This window comes from Aedes aegypti, chromosome 2, assembly GCF_002204515.2.
Source record: "Aedes aegypti strain LVP_AGWG chromosome 2, AaegL5.0 Primary Assembly, whole genome shotgun sequence".
Classification (NCBI taxonomy): domain Eukaryota; kingdom Metazoa; phylum Arthropoda; class Insecta; order Diptera; family Culicidae; genus Aedes; species Aedes aegypti.
Window position 1 is genome coordinate 436,263,639 of NC_035108.1, and position 21,276 is coordinate 436,284,914.

The following is a 21,276-nucleotide window of genomic DNA, read 5'->3' on the forward strand; positions in this document are numbered from 1 at the left end:
CGAGGGGCCAAATGCAGTACTAGAAGTGGTACCCAATCTGAGCCCGAGTGGGACGGACCTGTTTTTACCCCAATGGAATCCGAAATAACTCCGGAACCATTGGATGAACTGGTTCCATTTTGCGGCCCTTCTAAATTTAGAAATTTCTAAATTCGGTTGGAAAATTATTTTTTAACAGCTGATTGAAGATTTGAAGATCCTCAAAAACAGACGTTGGGTACGCATAGGTTAATTCTTCGGCCTAACGACCCTTTCGGCCCAACGACCCTTTCGGCCTAACGTCAGCCTAACAGCATTCGGTCAAACGACATTCGGCCTAACGAGATAGCACCGGGTTCTAAAACGCCAATGGAAATGGTCCACAAATGGACCACTTATGGTCAATGTTTGGTAAAAAAATTGTCATGTTTTTTTTTGTTATCAGAGAGGCAGATTTTTTTTACTTATTCGTTCATTTGGTAGGCTAAGAGAGGCAAATGGATGCAGCTAAAACCTCATTTGAACGAACTACATCATAATATGTTGCATATTCTAATGGTTTCGACTGTATTCATGAGTATCCAATGAGGATGGGCCACTAGTTTTACCTTTAATATGATCGCATCTGTTTTTTTTATACTTTTTAGAACCCCCAACAGTTCTTTTGAACAGTAATGGTGTTTAATTGAACATAATAGAAAAAATACTGTACCTACCATAAATCTAAAATTAAACTTTTGACAAATAAACTTGTTGATGATGATGATGATGATGATGATGATGATGATGATGGTCCCACCACATACCCCTACAAAGGTTTGAGCGAGACGATATATCTTTAAGATAATTAATTATGATCAATGTTAACCAGATTTGCAAACAATAAACGGTCTGATTATTTCAACAGATATAAACAACATTACAAGTTCCCATACTATACAGCAAAAAAATGGTAAAAATCTGTTGGTCTCAACCACACTTTTCATAAGTTTTAATAGTGATCAAGAAAGTTCAACAAAATCCAAAACATTGCCAGAATTGATAACCCCGCCGATGATGTCAAAACTATCGGATACATTTGCATTTTCAAGAAATTTCCGACATTCAACCAGAAAACTTACTACTAATGCATGGCATCCACCAACAGCATAAATTCTCAATTCAAAAGATAAGTAATCAAACAGTCGTTTATACCTGTGTACCGCGCGCGGGACTCAAACCTCCGTAGACTACATATAAAAAGGAATAAACTATAACTACGTCAATATATAAAAAATCCATCATCATCATCGAGGCGAACATCGTAGTTTATTAGTGCCTCAATAATTATTAAACATATTTTACAATATAGTCAATACAAAATATCCGTTAGTCAAAACTTCGTCAAGATACAATATTAGTCAAGTACAAAAAAGTTAACATGTAGCTGTTCAGAAGGCAGCTTTGACGTGTGAAATACATAGTCTCTTAAACTGTGATAGAGTTGCAGCACGTTTGATGTGTATAGGCATCGAATTGAAAACATTTATTCCTTTAAAAAACAAAGAGTTTTGTGAAGCACCGTACAAAAACTGTGGTGTTCTTAATTCAGTCGCGTTTCTAGTATTATATCTATGAATGTCACTTCCTCTTTCAATTCGATCACACAAATATCGAGGCAACAAACCGTTAATTACTTTAAAAATGAACACCATCGTCAAGAATACAATTCTTTGCTTCACCGATAACCACTGAAGAGCATCTAATAAGAAAGACGAGGAAGTGAATCTGTTGCATCTCAAAATCAAACGCATTATTTTATTTTGCAAACGCTGCATTCTCGATATTTGTGTTTCATTTGCTAAAAACAAAATGGAAGCGCAAAACTCCAGATGTGGAGAGATGATTGATTTGTACAAATGTATTTTACTAGCAATCGTTAAATCGTTTTTTAATCGGCAGAGTATTCCATACTTCTTGGCTATTTTCTTGATAACATTGTCGATGTGAGCGTCGAACTTTAATCTGTCATCAATAATCACGCCAAGATATTTAATTTCGCGCACGCGATCAATTGTCTCATCATCAATTTGTATTGAGACGTCTATATTTGTTCGATTCCGCGATATCAACATAAATTTAGTTTTACTTATATTCAATTTCAACTGTTTGTACTTCAACCATCTACTCAGAGAACGTAAATCTGCATTCATATGTGCAACGGCATCATCAAGATTTTTAGCCGCAATGAATATCACGGTATCATCTGCAAAAAGATTTATGTCACAAAAACGTAAAACTCGTCGCATGTCATTTATATACATAATGAATAAAACGGGCCCTAATACACTCCCTTGTATTCCAGCTGAAGAGAACTTGTTCATAATCAATTGAATAATCTGACTCATCAATATATTAAACAGCTATGCGTTCCTAGAGATATGTTACAATTTTTCAAATGTCATCTTATCCGAATAATTAAACTTGGTAGAGATGCAGGTAAATAATTGCACTGATTGATTTATGAAAGTAGGTACTAATTTATGAAGATCTACTCCATGTTCTTTAAACTCTATCCAACGTGTCGATATTTTTCAATAAATTGGTCTTTTTTTCCAGCCTTCACTGATTAGACTAAAGACAATAGCCGGATTGCGTTTTTATGTTATAAACATGCTTTGCGATTGAGTAAAAAACCCGTCAAAAACTCGTGAAACCCGAATGTTGTTGTTTACGTTAGAAAGGATTACTATTGTTTTACCAGACTAACAATAAATTACTGATTGTGTGAGTAACCTGTGGAAATACGAGACAATCAGTCAAAAAGGTGAGCCAACTAATCCATGATTTTTTGACTGCTGAGTTGCGTGAATGACAACTCTCGCATGAAAAATCTCAAGCGTGAGTTATGAGAAATTGAGTTTTTCACAACACTGAAATGAGGTTTTAGCTGCATCCATCTACCTCTCTGATAACAACAAAACCATAAAAATACCATTTTTGGGCAAAAGTTTATCATAAATTTTCATTTCCACAAAGCTGACATTTTTTAGAACAGTTTTAGCAACAAAAACATTAAATTTTGAAAATATTCTTTTATTCGGATTTTGAAGACCTTGCATGAAACTTTCAGATGGAGGTAGGGATGGAGTATTTAGTAATTTCATTAATTTACAACTTTATCAAAGGCACTGTACATTCCTTGAGGATTTTTACTGAGATTCCTTAAGGGTCATTTTCGCATTCGTACATCGTGTGGCAGGTGCAATGATTTTATTTTTATGGGTTTATTAAAGAGACTTTTGGCCCAAGGCCGGTTCGTCTCTGTATTGGTTGCAAAGGTGCAATGATACTCTAGGCCCATCGAAGACAAGAAAATTTCCCTTACCGGGTCGGACATTGTCCCGTAGATGGGCTACATCGTGCACGAAACCGGTCGACAGAAGGTAATTTTTAAGCTTTTTTGACGATAGTAAGAACTATAAGTGTTATGTCTTGTCTCACGTCGCGTTTTCTTGAATGTCGTGTTGTTCTTCCTTTAGCACAAATCACATAAATTTATAGTGAATCGGGGTTATAGACGGGGTTGGTGGTTTAATGGCTACCGCTTCTGCTTCATAAGCTGAAGGTCATGGGTTCAATCCCAGGCCCACTTGCTTCTATTTACCACTCTTAATATACACAGCAAAAAATGTGGAGAATTAAACGACATGTAAATCGTAATTGGTGTGTGGTTTACATGAATTGAAATCAAAATATCATGTAAAATTGTGGTTAAATTTATGAATATATTAAGAGCATCAAAAAACACTCAATAGTACTGGTTATCCACATGATATTAAAACAGATTGCATTTTTACAACGTTGCTCAAAAATGATTCAATAAAAACTGATTTTTTCAATTCATAATACTATAAATTTCAAACATCATGTAAAATTCAAGCATTCAGCATTTGTTCGTAAAAACAAACATGGCTGACGTGTCGAATCACAGTGAAGTTTTCGCGACGTGTTTTATTCGTAAATCTGTACCGCTATTGATGATTAAAATCCATTATACTTATCGTGCAAATTACCAGTACTTGCAGGTAAACCCCATCTCAGTTATCATGTGCCAAGTGTCTGTGAATTGTTACTTTTCAGATGCAAGCAGATTTTGTGATCGTTTAATCCACTCTAGAAGCCAACCGATGTTCATCTTGCTAGAGTGCGCATGCAGCAGACGGAAGCAGTTCGAGATGCAATTGACCATGTACCTTATTCGATACGTTTTCAATTTTGTCGTGTATTATGCATCCTAATGTGTGGAAATAAGTTAATTTGTGGAAATATAATGTGCAATATGCTTCATGTTATTATTGATCTGTGGTTTTTTGCTGCTGTCATCAAACCCAGAGAAGAAGAGGGCAGGGGGACAGCTGGAAAAGAAACAAAACAAAGCAAGCGATTCGCACGCGGCGGTCCAATTCCAGTAAAATTCAACGACATTTAAATTTACACGTCCTGCATATTTTCGTGTGGTGTGAATTTAAAGCTGATTGATATTTGAGTTTATTTTAATGCTCTAAATATGTGCATGAAAATAAACTTAAAATTACATTATTATTTTAACTGTGTATCATTACAGTTAGTGTATCTATCACTGTTCATAGCATTTGCTAGAACCCAAGACGGACAAAAATAAACCGTTTCCCTACGCTTCCATTCGTTCATTATTATGCATGCCTTCCTTTACACCTGATACAAAGGCAGTCTGCTAACCAAACCAGCAAGCCTCTCTGCCATAAAAATTACCCCACCCTTTCACCCTTCCCGCATGAACTGGCGTTGACGCAGTGGTATATACGGTCAACCGTGGGAGCTAGTTGAATGCATCGTCAATTCCATCCCCTTCCCCTCATTGGTTTGCATTCTGACGTGGCAGGCACCATTGTTGCCTAAAAATAGCACTTAGGGATGGTACACAAATTATGTCACGCTAAATTTCAACTTTTTCGACCCCCTCCCCCACCCCTTTGTCACACTTTTTGTATGAGTCCTCCGAAAATTTTGTAAGGCTTGTCACGTTTGGCTCGACCCACTCCCCCCCCCCCTTGGAGCGTGACGTAATTTATGCATGAGCCCTTATACACTGAGGGTGTCTGCTAGTCCCAATCAGCCATCTGGTTGGTTCCTTGTGTAAGTGCAGCTGATCTAGCGATACTGGAGTAGCAACTACAGTTACATATTTCTCAGGAGCACACAAATGTACTGACGAGCTTCCAACCAAACCGTCTCCTAGTTCATCGGAATCCTAGTGTGCTACGCTAGACGGAGGCTCACGAAAATTCTAAAAGCACGCGCTACACATTCAATCACGATTTGCTTGTTCGGTTATTTTCAATACTGGATACGAATTGAAAATCATAAAAAATACCGAACTTAATCGGTAATCGTAAAAATTACTGAAAATACCGTAGTTCCAAAACCCAGTAAAATTAAATTATAGCACGTCTTGTTTTTGAGATATTGGCGGTTGAAAATGCCAAATTTGGCTATTTCATCCAATTTGCATGCAAGTTTGCCAGCTTGTATGGCAGTTTAATTGCTTAATTTGCCACGTAATACACACTCGATGTGTATAACACTATTTATCATTGAAGTTCATAATATTTTCGAAGCTCAAAAATAGTTTTAATGGTTTATAAAAATATTGTATTTTGCCATATGAATGAAACGAACAATTTTGTATAGACAATGCAAGCATGTATGTTGGGAAATTGTCCATTGCCGCCTTCGATATGATGGACTTGAGTAAAGATCCCAACACGAAATTAGCCATTGGTAGCGCGATCAGTTGCAAGAAGGATAGGGGGAAGGGGTTCCACGGTTTCGATGGCTCCAATTAAACATTCACATTTTCAATCACGGATTACTAAGTCCAAACTACATATATTTCCACAATAAAACGATATTCACATATATCTACACAAGTGATTTAACTTAACAAATGTACATTGAACACATCAAAATCTTAGACGGTAGGACGTTCTCTTTGCTGGTTTTTAACCGGAACTGAAAGAAATTCTTTTCAATAGCTAAGATCTACCTAAGAGAGAGAGAGAGATGTGCATTCTCACGTCTCAATTGCTGGCTATTCGTATTCGAAGGGAAGTTGTGATAGGGTTACTATCCAACAATATTGAAAAAAAAAAATCGATTTAATCTAATTTATACAACTTTGACGACCTGTAGCTAAAAATTGTGACGTCCTGGAACATGTCTGAAAATGGCATCAAATACAGCAACCCCAAATCTACTAGAGACACATAATTTGATCCTTAAGAAACGCAAAATGTCATTTTTGTTAAGCTGTGTTAAAGAAGAAATTATTAAAAGATTTGAAGAAAATACTGTACAAACTATGTCACGTAGAACACATGTAGAAATCCCTAGAGAATATTCTGGATAAATCTCTAAAAACAATGCAAGCAAAGCCCATGAAATTTCCGAGGAATTCATGGAGCTATAGGGTGCTCCAGGAAGTATGAGCACGACTCTGGTAACGAGAATAACAATATTTTTTCAAACAAATAAATATTATTGAATTTTTGTATTTTTCCTTGGGGCATTTTGAATGCTGCCTGTCAAAACTTTGTTTGATCATATAACTTTTAACATTGGTATTTTTGAATTTAGAAAATTAATTCTTATCTAGCCAGCACATACCCTACTTTTGTGTTTCGTTGAAATTGAACTATTGATAAATGTTTTTATGATATGATGAGTTTAAGTACGTTGTATCTAAAATGTTTCACAAGAATTTTCGTTTATAATTTTATTTGGCTTCTAGCAAACATTTGACAAAATGGCAAAATTCTATAAAATCGCTTGTTTTTCTCTCCACATCAAATAACTTCACGAAATCATAGCTTTTCAGGTATTTTCAATATAAATAAAAATAATTCATTTCGAATTTACTTACTATTAGGCACATTAAAAAGAACGTATCTCGAAATGTTCCCTTGTATTTTTTGATAAAATATAATCATCTAGAAGTGTAGAACAACTATAAAAGCTGGCATTTAAAGTGGCTGTTTTTTACATAACAACCGTAAATGAAGCACCGTGCCTTCTTCCATTTGCCTACCTTCAACTTATCAATCTCCCGCTTGAGTTTGCTGATCTCTTCGTCGCGCGCCTTCAGCTGCTGCCGCAGGAAGTGGATTTCGTCTTCGAGCGTTTTGCTCTTGGTGCCGCTGCCCAGCGTCGGGGTGCTTCCGTACGATTGGAAACTATCACAGTTGTGTTCCGGTGGGATGGACTTGCGCCGGTCACCGTTGCTCAGGGGGATGGTCCGCTTGCCGAAGAGGAGTTTGGAGTTTTTGCGAATCTGCGGGAAACAGCAATAGGAAGAGAGTTGATCAGTGCGTTTGTTCAAATAAAGGACTATGACTATGAAAACTGGATTCGTGAGGTCCAAAAAAAAAACGCCGGTAACTTTGAGAATGTGAACGGAGGGGAAATGTGCGAGACGGTATATCAGTTACAATTTCAACTAACTCAATCTGTATTATGGGACTTCTTATATACAATTCAATCGGTTGGGTAACAATTGATACAGGGAACGAAGCAAAGGTGATCAATTTGTCGCATTAGAAATAAAAATAAAGAGGAATTTTGGCAATTCTATTAATTCGGTTAAACAATAGTTGGCATGATTGGCAATTAGTACGTCCTCAAACTCCGCTACAACAAAAACTATTGGGATTGATTGGAATTTTGGAAATATAGGCCAAGCGTACCAAGAGTGGAGCGGCTATAGGAACTGTTTTTAAACCAAGTGGTCTTTTTTTATTGATTTTCAAAACCTCCTCCCCACAAAAAATATCAAATAAGTGAGGACCGTGTACTTTTGGCAGGCTTGCCCCCTACAAATCTCAGATGGTCACATATTATACCTATTATACATTCAAATTATGGAAAAATTTGGCTAACAAATTTGATTTAATTTAACTTTTTTTTGTATAAATTAGGGGTGGCAGGCAGTCTTATCCAATCTACAGTGGTCGGTTTAAACCCACTTGCGAAATTTTCACAATTAGAGCCTTATTTCAAAGCTAAATATTTACAATGTTTATCTCACTTCACTGAATCATATTTCAAATTTCTGTTAATGTATAGACGAGTATTTTTTTTGTGTTTTTACAAAAAACATTCTTTCGAAATCCTTAACTTTAGATCAAAATATCGATTGACAAAAGTTTACCCCGTCTTTCCCTAATATAAAATGTGAATGAAATAACAATTACAAGGTCCTTTAAATGTCTATCGCGCTTCTTTTATCCACTTCGATAAATAACTAACAGTAATTACTGTTTGTTATTTGTTATGCAGACCACATCTATCACATTGCGCATTCACAATTTCATTCAATATAGCAATGATCTGCATAAGAAGACGACCCAATGTAATCAATTATAACACTTACTTTATTACTACACAGCCCTTATAATACTCCTCTCGATTCAAATGTAGCCAATCGAGTTGGAAATCAATGCTCCCATGATTGCTGTAATCATGAAGACCAGATCGATTCAATAATGGAGCAAGAAGTTCAAATCCTAAATGACTTACTAACAAGACACAACAATTCGTTGTTGAGTATTCAGTTTCAACACACAGCTCAATAAAAACAAATATTCAGATGTTTATCACTTTATGTGCCGCTGCTAGAAGCAAGACAAGGCAAGACACAGTCAGTCCACAAGCGTCCTCGCACTACAATCAACAATGACGCAGTTGAATCATCCGGGCTAATTGTTGACGCGATCTTTTAACTCGCCGAATGGCGAACCCTCCCGGCCGCGGCCAGTTGTTGAAACTGTCGAAAAAATCCTAATTTGTTTCAATTCGAGTCAATTTGCGCCGATGGGATGGGATCGGAGGAAACAATCGCTCGCAACGCAACCCGTCGTCACCTATGTTGGTACGACGGCACGTCGATATCGCACAAACCGCGTGCTTCGCACAAACCGCGTGCTTCGCACATCCCATGATCGTTCAATTGCTAAGGGCAGTGGTACTCAAATCGGGAGGTTCAGTAGGTAAGATCATTATTGCTTGCCTTTCTAATGTGCCGTTACTTTATTTCCCATTACTCAACCTAAATATATAAAGAATTATTCGTGGCAATAGAAGATTGCAACGATTTTTTTTCGAAAAATATTAATAATTTTATTCGACATTTGTTCCAATGCACAATGGTCGAAAAAAAAAACGAAGTTTGGCCAAAACTAGTTTTATCGCTTTAATCGATGAAATATGTAATCTGAATATGTTATTTGGCGTTTTTATTGTTTCAGAAGGGGTTATTCACATATTACGTAACTTTTTTTTAAAAGCTTTTTTTAATTAGAAATGCAATCAAATTTGGCTGAAAGCACAAATTTTGTTTGTATTTCAACGAGTTTTATCAAAATATGCATGAAGATTGGTAAAATATATTTTATTTCAACTTTGTATGAAAAATATCGTCAAAATGTATGAAAATATTGAATTATTCAAAAAGCTCTAACTTGCAAATCAGCAAATTTCTGCAAAAAATTTAAACGTTTTTTGTAAGATCTAAGGATGCATTTTAAAGTGCAATATTCGAAATGGCGGCGACATGACGCGACAAGAGTTGTTTTTCATGTTCAAAATCATCAAAATTACCAAAGTGTAATATTGAACGGTATAAAAACTTCAACCAAATATTTTTTCCATTCTCATGCTCGATAAAAGTGTTGAACCATAAGCTTTCAGATAGTGTGTAACTTTGGGAAAATATTGCATTCCTTAAATATGAAGTTTGTACTTAATTTTATTGTAACATTTTTAAATTTTTTGACTTCAGTCAGTTTGACGTCATAAAAGTCAAAGAAAATTTAATTTTAGTTCAATTTCAATTAAGAATCATAATAATATAATACATGAGGTATATTTTAAAATGGTAAAAATCATAAAAATCTCAAAAAAGTGTTTTGGTAGTTTTGGCCGCTCCTTTATATGGAGCCCGACCATTGTGCAATGTTTCAACATTGGATATTCTATAACTCATGAATAAAAAGGCAGATTCAGGATCATTTTCAAAATTTTGTTTTGAATCCTCTGCAGAACTTTCTTCCTGGAATTACAACAGCTAATCCTTATTTGTTACAGCATACAACATGGCTGGCCTGAAACTTTGTTTGAAGATCAAAAGTTTGTTCTTAAGACAAAGTTTTGATTTTCTATTAATAATGAGATAAAGACATTTCACATATTTGTTACATTTGGCATTCAACCTCAATGTAATTTTTCAAAGTTAAATTTTTATCAGTTGCCGTTTGTTTTTGTTGCGCATAGTGCTCGCCGAAGAAGCAGAATGGGCACTGGAAATTGAAACGTTCTGCTTCGTTAAAGAAAGGCTATGATTATTAAGAAAGCGTTCGTAAACTGAAGAATGAAAATTTTTGAAAATTCTGCCTGGGGAATTCGAGCTACGAAAAATTTTGCAGGTTAACCTGCTCAATTCCAGGTTTCCTGGTTATTAGATAAAACTCCATATGATATAATCTGGACCACATAAAATGTTTTCTTGCACATTATAGCGCTGCAAATTGCGACGCGGAAAAAGGAAAAAAAAGTTCGTCCTGTGGATATCTTATTTTTTCGCGAAACAATATAATAATTCATGGGATAAAATAAGTCTTAAAATATATATGGATTGTACGACATTTCCCAGAAACCCATTCCCCAGAACGCCATTCCCCAGAATGGGACATTCCCCAGAATTCCATTCCCCAGAATTGGACATTCCCCAGAAAACCATTCCCCAGAATGGGACATTCCCCAGAATTGTTTTAATACATTTTTAAATAGCGGAAATAAATAAATTTGGTTTTATTAAGTCTTTTGTCGTTAAAAAAATGAACTTATCTAACTGATTTAAATTCCCAGACGCTATGAATTCCGGACATGTTATTTCATTAAAATCATCATTATGGATCTCAAGCGAATACAAATTGAGTCCAAAAAAAACCTTTTAAGTGTTTGCTTGTCTCAGGGAAACCATCTAAGAAGCCGCCCACAAATTATTTGATCATATATGGGGTGAGAAGGTTTTGGCCAAAGATTACGGCCCAAATGATCAGCGAGAATGAAGTGGTTTTGAAAATATTAAATAAATGACTACGTGATTCATGGCCAGACTCGACCCAAATCTTAAAGAGAAAATGCTGTTTAAAAGCTGTTTAACATGAGTGTGTTACTTTTCCCCGAATGCCAGGTCTCAGAATGACCCGTTCCACCTAAAGCCATTTCCCCGAATAACCTGTTGCCTCGAAAAGCTATACAGTGTAAACAGGTACAAGAATAGACTAGGGTTCTGAACTAGCAAGATTCATAAGCAATCAAAAGGAGGAGATTATAAGATCATTCGGCTAAACTCGGAAGAATCACCAATCCAGTAAAGAAGGGTGCATATCAGAAGACCGGTTCGTTCATCACCTTAAAGTAGCGGAATTTGAGGCAAGTGTGCCATAGGGGCAAGTGTGCCACCCGTTATTTTTATAAAAACTACAAAATATATTTTATCTTTGAGCTTAACTATATGGTCCCTAATAGTTCATAAAACGATGATTTTGACGATGAAAATTTGACGAAAATTGTTCTATTTTTCATGTATTTACATAGACTTTTGTAAGAACAATCAGATTTCAGTGGATTTTTATAAGATTTCGTTGTTTATAAATAGCATGGTGAGAGGTAAATTAATAACAGATTTTACAAACGTATTGTACATCGTGAAGCTATACAAAACTGTAAGTTATTGTAGCATTTGGACGAAAAAAATATTTAGTTTCACGTACGAAATCCATTTTGATTGAAATCTATACTTTTTGGGGCAAGTGTGCCACATATTTGGTAAACAAAAATGGTTGGAGTGAAATTCATAAAAATGTAAACATCATCCACATAATCATAATAGTGAACCAAAATGAGGCACCAGTAGTGGTTTCTGAAGTGTAGAACGGGAATAGCGAGCATTTTTTGCGCCCAAAGTGATTTTTTCTTCAAATATTCGACAATAACATGGTTTTAGGCGTTTTAAGAACTGTTTTACTTATATTTATCAATATTTTACCGTTTTTTATTGCTAATCTAGTGTAATATTATACAGATCCTCCGTAATGAAAGGTTAATTCATATAGCGTATTGAATGATAACAAAAATAACCATTTGAGTCATTCGAATTGACTAGTAGAGAGTTCCGCATGTAATGACCCTTGTTGTAAAGCATCCCCTTATGACGGTAAACTTAAAAATATTTTTTAAATTATCAATAAGTCTCTGCTTTGTAAGTTATATCAATATGAAATAAAGAAATTTTTATTACAAGTAGAATTATATGTGATGTTGCCGGTGGCCGTCTTGCCCCATAGTGTTGAAAATAAGGTAATTTTGGATGATTTTTGAGGATCTCCAAAACTAATACTTTTTGAAATTATTTCCATTTTAAATGGCATAGTGCTTATGAAAAGATGCGAAACTAACATCGTGAGGCTAAATTGGTGGCGGGAAAACGGAGTATTTGGTGAACTGGCGTTCGGGGAACCGACATTCTCGGAAAAGTAGCAAAACTGTTTAAGATAAACTGCTCCTAAATATGTATGTTATACCATGTTTTATGATCAAACTTTACCCAAGCTATTCGAAAAAATATTAGTTTTGTATTCATAGTTATTCTGCCTTCTTTTAAAATTGGCTTTTCTTTCTTGTATTTTAGGTGACTTGTATTACTGTAATATTCTTTATATTCACGAAATAAATTGATGGAATTTGTTTTTTTTTGCTTTCATAGCATATTCTCCCTTCTTTTGAACATTGGCTGTTCTTCCTAGGTTTATTGTGTTCGTAATTATGAAGAATAATAAAATATAAATACATTAGAAAATTTCCTTTGTCTTTGATAATTCCTTTTTACAGCAAACTACTTTAATCAATTAAAGGATGGATGCGGAGCAGCCGTACAGCAGTACGACATTTCCCAGAATGACGTTCCCCAGAACGACATTCCCCAGAACGCCATTCCCCAGAATGGGACATTCCCCAGAAAAAAAATAACAAGAGATCTTTGAGGTGTCCAATTCCGGAAAATGGTAAATAGTAAATAGAGAATGCACCTAACTGGAAAATTCGAGGAAAACCATAATTTTCATAGGTAAAACATTTTCGTATTGTTTTTTTTTTTTTTTTTTAACGGTAGGACTTTCGGTTTGTTGCAGTCTTTCATTTATTGAATGGAGAATCTTCAAATCAAAAATTTTTTAAAACTAACCCCCTATGGTCGGAAATGTAATTCGAACCATTTGGACGATTTTTATATTTTTTGACGATTTTCTCGTCGAAAAAGTTAAAATTTAGCGTGACATAATATGTGTACCATCCCTTATTCTATTAGGGTTTATTAGACAATAAACCTAAGAAGAACAGCATATGTTCAAAAGAAGGGAGAATATGCCATGAAAGCCGAAAAACAAATTCCATTAATTTACTTTGTGACGTATTACACTACACCAATCTCCCTTTGAAAGTACAATTAGAAAGAACTGCTAATTTTAAAAGAAGGAAGAATAACTATGAAAACAAAAAAACAATAGCTTGGATCAAGTTTGATCGTAAAACACAGTATGGCATATGTAGGAACAGCTTATGTTAAACGGTTGAGCTACTAGTTTCCGAAAAGTTTTTAGCTCTTATAATTATCATAACTTTTGTGTTTTGAGGTGGTAACGAACCGGTCATCTAATATGCACCCTTCTTCACTTGATTGGCGGTTCTTTCGAGTTTCACCATCATTGGCATTTTTGGCATGATGAATTTAGTTGAGGATGACGTTCAATTCTATATTATCTTCTTCTTTTAATTGCTAATCATTCATTCTAGTTCAGCACCCAGTCCTTAAACACTATTCTTGCACCTGTTTGAACTGCATCACTATTCGGGGAAACGGGTCATTCGGAGAGGTGACATTCAGGGAAATGATATTCAGGGAAACGACAGTAGCACAATTATGAAATTAATTAAGACACAATTAAGAAAATACCGATGAACCACTTAGCCACAAAATCACCTCTTTCCCCCTTCGTGATTTTTTGACCGTACAAACTTTTTGAAATTTGTATGCCACACCACTCCCCCCCCCCCCCTTCCATAGAAGACCAAGTGATTTATGGACGGCAGCTTAGATGGTTTGCCTGAGAAAAAGGAAGCAAACACTCACCGTTCAAAAGATTTTTTAACTCAATTCCGAATTCGAATCAATTCAGTAAATACATTTCTTAACGACAAAAAAACTAAACTTAAATTTTTTTTTCCACTCTTTACAAACGTATAAAACCCATTCTGGGGAATGTCCTATTCTGGGGAATGGTTTTCTGGGAAATGTCCCATTCTGGGGAATGGGTTTCTGGAGAACGTCATTCCGGGGACTGTCGTTCTGGGGTTTGACTTTCTGGGAAATGTCCTACAACCGGATTGATTATGACCTTTCAGTTTATACATTTTGGCCCAATTCAAGATTATACTATTTACGACATGGTTGGTTGTCAATAACGATTATCAATTATAAATCGTAGTGGAGAATTATATACAATTTGTGTTAACATTAATTCATTTTGATTTGGCATATTGTTGCGATCTTGATTTTTGACGTACGGATATGTGATTTTGAACGCACATTCATATACGATAGGGGGGCTGGGGGCAAGAAGGACACCTTAAGATATATAGGTTCAAATCATGGTTGATTAACACAATTTTTGAAGATTATTACAGTGTAGGGGCAAGCTCACCTCTTGTTCTAAATGATGTTATCGATAGATTTCAAACATATAAGAAACACATGTGATTTGAGATTTTTGAAAATGTCCCTTCTCCTGAGGTTTTTAAACGAGGCACGGGGCAAGAGTGACACTCGTATGGGGCAAGAAGACCACCAGAGCAAAATGCCAAAAATTTTGTATATTATTATTTCCCCGCCTAAACGATAAATTCAAGAGCAAGTAAAGATAAAAACTGAGGGATTAAAGTTGGCTTATAGTTAAAAAGTAATTTTACGAAATTTATTTTGTTCTCATCTTATATGACTGTAACAATAATAGAAGAAATTTTCAGAAACCATTTTGAATGTCCAAGATGGTTTATTTTGATTTTATTTAGTAGAAAGCATTGATTTAATGCAATATTAAACAAGAAAAATAAAAGTTCATTTGATTTTATATGAGAAAATTTCGGTGTCCCTCTTGCCCCATAAGACATTAGAGTGATTCCAAGCAACAGCACCAAAATTTGGTAAATTTTTTAATTCATTTTTTTCTATTGAGCTGAAACTTTGCACAGTTTTCCAGTTCCATCTAAATCGCCATTTTCCGATATCAAATCTTCAAGTTGAGTCACGACTAACTTTTCAAAAGGGTGTATGTGAAAATGGTTCAAAAATATTCAAAAAGCTGCACAGCAAAAACGGTTCGTTCGATTGTTAGACAATTAAAGAAACAAAGTTAGACAACTAAATAAAGATTCCAAAAAAATACACACAGTAAATTTTTTTTTTTTTTGCATTAAAAAACATAATTTTTGACACAAAAACTCAAATATCTCAAAACCCTATCGGAATACCAACGTAATTTTTTCAGGGAAAACGGTTCATTATATTAGCTATCTACCATAAAAATTTGGTGATGGTAAACCAATAAACAAAAAAGTAATGACATTTCAAACATGTCACAATTTTCACATTTAGTAGAAAAAAAATTTTTTTTTCGGTGTGAATTATTACGGGAACCGCAGTTTGTTGCTGATTTTATTGTTAAGAGCCTTGCGTGAATTAAACAAGTCGTTTTCATGTATTCATTAGTATTATGTATATTATATGTATAAATATTATGTATATGTATAAATATTATATGTATATATGTATAAATTAAAATGAATTAACAGATTACACGAAAATATTTTTTTTTTACCAGGATATTTTTTTTAGAGTATGATCGATGAGTTTCTAAATGTTATATATAAACTTTAAAAGTTTTGGATTTGGGTATGCGTTATGAGATCATGAAAACATTTTATTAATATTTATTTATTTATTTATTGTTATTCAATTTTTTTACAATATCGAACACTTTTGCATCATTATCAGTACAGTTCGAGTATAGTTTTGCTTTAATTTTATTTTCTGACAATGGAATGAAACAGTGAAATTTTTGGGTTCCTTGGATCGTTTTCGCGGTATTATATTGCTCGCTGAGGTATGATGCCGTTAATTCGTACTCTTCAGTAGTAGTAAAACAAAATGATAATTTTGTTAAATCTTCTTCTTTTCTGCGATTCGCCCAATCAAATAGTTCTTTTGCAGTTTTAATTGGATGCTCACGTTCTTTGGCTAAACTTGCTCTTGTGGCCATGCGCTTTATGGTTCCTCCAATAGCATCACAAGGACCTTTGCCATGTGACGTAGCAAAGAAATGCCATTCTGCATCAATTCCGTACTTTGATTTAAATTGACATAGGCTCGAAAAATTCTTACGGTTTTTGTACTGCGATGCTGCTCCATCAGACATGAAATATATCTTTCTGATTTCTTTATCCTTATCAACGCGTAAAAAGTTAATCATTTTGGCAATGAACATATTTACAGATACTGAGTCGTGTCTTAAATCTTCGGAAATTACAATAAAACTAAAATGTTCAATTTGCGTACTTCCATTGAAATAAATAACGAATGGATGAATTGTAGCTTGTTGTACGTTCCAGTGATGGGACTGCACTTCATCTTGCAATACAAAGCTATAGTTTTCAGAAAAATCACAAATGACTAAAAATTCACCATCTTGTAATGTATTTTTCGTATTTTTTAAAAAGCGGGATTGCTCTGTTTTAATAAAGTCGTGAGGAATTAAATTTTCTAATTTCAAGCAAAAAAATGACACAAACTCATCTACAGGTTTTACAATAGTTTCTAGGTCACACCTATCCGTGGTCACCCATTGCTCAAATGATAACTGATCAATATAATTTTCTTCAAACTCAGCGAATAAAGTATTTTCCAATGATGAAGAATCTGGACAATCCGAACAAGATCGTAGATAGCAATTTGATGTTGTATTTTCACACAAAAGACTACCAGTTAACATTTTAATATCCTTTGATAAATTGATTCTTTTCAAACTATGTAAGATTAGGTTAATATTTTCGTGTGTTGTGCACACACAAACATTATGTGTTCCTGAATTGGATAGAAGCTTGCATTGCCTTGGACGAAGGCTTGCAAATGAGGAAAAACCTACCTTAATATTTTCGTTGATTTCCTTGAAGCGTGTATACGCTTCTTTCAAAGTAGTCATCATTAATCGTTTTTGGATTGCTTGACGCTTTCCATCTTTTTTTACAGATACATAATCTTCTTGGCCAGGCATAGCTCTACTTACTTCATCGTCTTCAAAATATTGAATTATTTTTTCTTTTGTCTCATCTGTTAATGAAGTACTCGACCTAGCATTTTTGGTTGCAAGACAGTTATTTTTGAATTGTTTTGGCTCTTTTGCTGTATTTCTATTGGTTTTGAACTCATCAATGGCGTCTTGAATAGACCACGAGCTTGGCAGCATCGACAAAATCAATAATTTTTCTTTCCTTGTCGTGGCTAGATTCGAGAACCTTTCCTTCATATTCATAATTACCTCATCGTAGTCTGTATTTTCCACATCCTCAGGTCCTAATTTGAAGAGGTTTCTTCGTACAGCTTCGTTGATTTCACGGTATTTTTTCTCGGGATAATTGACGTAACCCATCTTCGTCCATTTAATCGGAGTCACTTTTATTCCAGCTATCCCTTCGTTGAAGCGTTCGGTGTTGACCTTCTGGATGCACTCATCTTCTGATTGATTTGTTGAAACAGATGTCGCTGATGGTACCGTGGCAAGACTATCTGCACTTGGTACTTCTGGTAACTCCTCAGTTGTTGTCGGTGCATCTAGTAATTCCTCAGTTGTTGTTGTTTTCGAACTTCCTGCAACCTGATCCACCGATGATGTACAGATTGCCCGTTTGTCAACGTTTAAACGGCAGGACGTACAAATGCGTAAATTTGTATTCAATGTAGACATTGGAGCATAACCAGCCGCTTTCAGTTTATCTATGGTGCTTTCGGTGAGATTTCGTAGCTCTTTCGAACACTTTTTTTTCTGCAAACGGCCTGCAACAGTTGAGGAAGCGACTACTCATGTTGCTCGTTAGATTTTAATTAACAAAATCACTTTCAAGTTTTTACTGACTAGTTTGGTGTCGTTTGCTTGACTGAAGAAAATTTTTACAATTAAATCTTTTATAACCATAGTGGTAGTATATTTTTAGCTTTTTCGTGAGTATGTTCATGGTATGTACCTATCATGTTTTTGATGTTGTTGAAGTTACTCGCTTTCTCCCAAATATGATTAACAAAGTCTATTCTCTACCAAGGCGGGTCTATACCCAGGTGTAATCAGATTTTAACTTTGTGGAGAAAACCAGCGCCGAGAAAACCGACCTGCTTTACGTATACTAGATCACCTGGGTATAGACCCGCCTTATTCTCTACGAGGTAAACTTTTTGCAGGTAAACTAGTCGTATACCTGTATAGAAAACTTTTTTTGTAGCTTTTGTCTTCAATATTAGATTTCTTATAGGTTTCTTTTATCAAAAGGTTTCAACACTATTGAGAGAATTTTTCTTCAGTTACGTACAATAAAAAATATGACACTATCAAGACTTTAGATCACAACACTGGATCGCGTCTAACTTTCTAATAGATGCTATAATAGTTATGAATAATTAAATAAAATATCATGAAAACAACTTGGTAACCTCATGTGGTACCCTTAACAAAAAATTCAGCAACAAACTGCGGTCCTAAAAAAAATTAACAATGAAAAAAAAAAAAACTTCACTAAGTGTCAAATTTGTGAAATATTTGAAAAGTCATAACTTTTTTGTTTATTGGCTTACCATCACCAAATTTTTATGGTAGATAGCTAATATAATGGACCGTTTTCCCTCAAAAAATTACGTTGGTATTCCGATAGGGTTTTGAGATATTTGAGTTTTTGTGACAAAAATGATGTTTTTTAATGCATTAAAATTTTTTTTTACTGTGTGTATTTTTTTTTTTGAATCTTTATTTAGTTGTCTAACTTTGTTTCTTTAGTTGTCTAACAATCGAACGAACCGTTTTTGCTGTGCAGCTTTTTGAATATTTTTGAACCATTTTCACATACACCCTTTTGAAAAGTTAGTCGTGACTCAACTTGAAGATTTGATATCGGAAAATGGCGATTTAGATGGAACTGAAAAACTGTGCAAAGTTTCAGATATTTTTGAAATGGTCGGTCAGAATCGACTTGCATGCCTCCGTGGAATCCCTCATTACTGTTTTTACATATGTAAAACTTTATGTCAAAAGGACTTTTTCGCAAAAGTTCTCTCACAGCTTTATTAAACAATTTCAAATCATCAATACTGTGCGTGAAAATCAATATGTTTTGTATTTATTGGGAGTCAAACCTTGCTTTCCAGTCTTACATTCTTATACTATTTCGCATTTTTCGCGTTGGTGAGTTAAAGACATCTTTCTAATTTTTTGTACTAAACATTTTTAACTGTAATATTAACACAACCCTCAATTAGTACTCAATTTATTCTTATCCTGCGTTAAACGTCAAAAAATTGATTTTAACTACATCAAATTAGAGGTGGCACTTTTGCCCCGGGTTGCTCACAGGGTGGTTTGGAATTTCAGAAATCTGAAAAATACGTGATTTACGTTTCAAAGGTGCATAGTGATTTTATTTCCACAGGATTCTTTCTGGGGGTTTCTAAAGACCATAATTACCTACGGACTCTGATGGGGGTCCGAAAAGGATTTCCAAAGGCTTTAGAGGTTCTCAGGAAAACTTGATAGTTTGTCAGTAGTTTATAGTTCCTATGGGTTTTCAAAAGTTTCCTAGAGGTTCTAAGGAACACCTGAGGATTTTTCTTAGTTCCCTGGAGCATTTTCTGCGAATCTCTAGAGCTTTGTCAGTTATTCCTTAGCGGTTTCCAGAGGATACAATTGATTTCTAGGGGTTTTCTGGAGTACCAAACTGGTGTTCAGAGCGTCTCAATAGTTACCACTGAGATTCCTAAATTCTTCTTCCGAATAATTGATTATGAACCATCCAGCGTTCCACGTATCCGCCTAATTAGTTTCGCCAGTGTCAACCTCCTTCTTGAAGTTAGACGGATCGAAGCAGGGAAACGTAATTTCGAATTTACTGTTCAACATTGCACTCAAGGGTGCTACTAGGAGATCTGGCGTGCAGAGAAACGGCACTACCATCAATCGGTTGCACATGCTCCTTGGCTTGCGGACGACATCGACCTTATTGGAATCAATCGTAGATCAGTGGAGGAGGCCTTCGAATATCTGTAGAAGAAGTCGGCGAGGATAGGTGCTGAGATAATGTTTGATGGAGATGTGTTTGAAGTTGTTGAAGAATTTGTTTTCCTTGGAACACTTGTGACATGTGACAACGACGTTTCCCGCAATTGAAAAAACGTGTTGCGGTTGCGAATAGGGCCTTTTACGGACTGCGTAACCAGCTTAGGTCCCGCAACTTGCAAACGGAAACAAAATTTGCCCTGCAAAAACATTGAATTATCCGGTGGCTCTCTACGGGCACGAATACGCTGCATATATCAAATGTATATTGTATGTATATGTTACATTCATAGATATATATTGCAGGTTCGAATGAAAGATTAAAATTCCAAATTACAGATTACAAATTTATCAAAAACAATCCTTTTTCAATGAAGTTAAGGTGAAGATGAATCGAAGCCAAAATTCAAATTTTCAAGACCACGGATTTGGAGAACCAAGCGTCCGTTTAAGCTGAAAACTTAATCGATTGGTCACCAGCTGGTGGTGACCAATCGATTAGGATTCCAGCTCAAACGGATGTTTGGTTCTCCAGATCCGTGCTCTTGAATATTTGAACTTTGGCTTCGATTCATCTTCACCTTAATAAATACGATTTCCTTCTATAATATTCAGCAGGTAGAGGTTGACGGCTTCGGGGAAGACCACGAATACGCTGGCTGTACGCAGTGGAAGAGGACCTGGCGACCCTAAACGTTCGGGCAACTGGAGAAGTTTCGTCCAAGACTGAAGAAGATGGAGCTCTACAATACGCCCGGCAATGGCGTGACCAAGATTTCTTGAAGGGAGGTTCAGC

The 21,276-nt window shown here is 35.3% G+C and overlaps 1 protein-coding gene across 2 annotated transcripts in view; it reads right to left on the bottom strand.

The window, feature by feature from the left end:
• The window catches only part of LOC5567008 (cGMP-dependent protein kinase, isozyme 1), a 176,099-nt gene that overhangs the window by 50,314 nt on the left and 104,509 nt on the right, over window positions 1-21,276 (bottom strand). For both annotated transcript variants that reach the window (XM_021847821.1, XM_021847822.1), the window contains one exon: window positions 7,088-7,330. In XM_021847821.1, coding sequence (XP_021703513.1) covers window positions 7,088-7,330 — 243 coding nt within the window. The remainder of the gene's footprint in view (window positions 1-7,087; window positions 7,331-21,276) is intronic.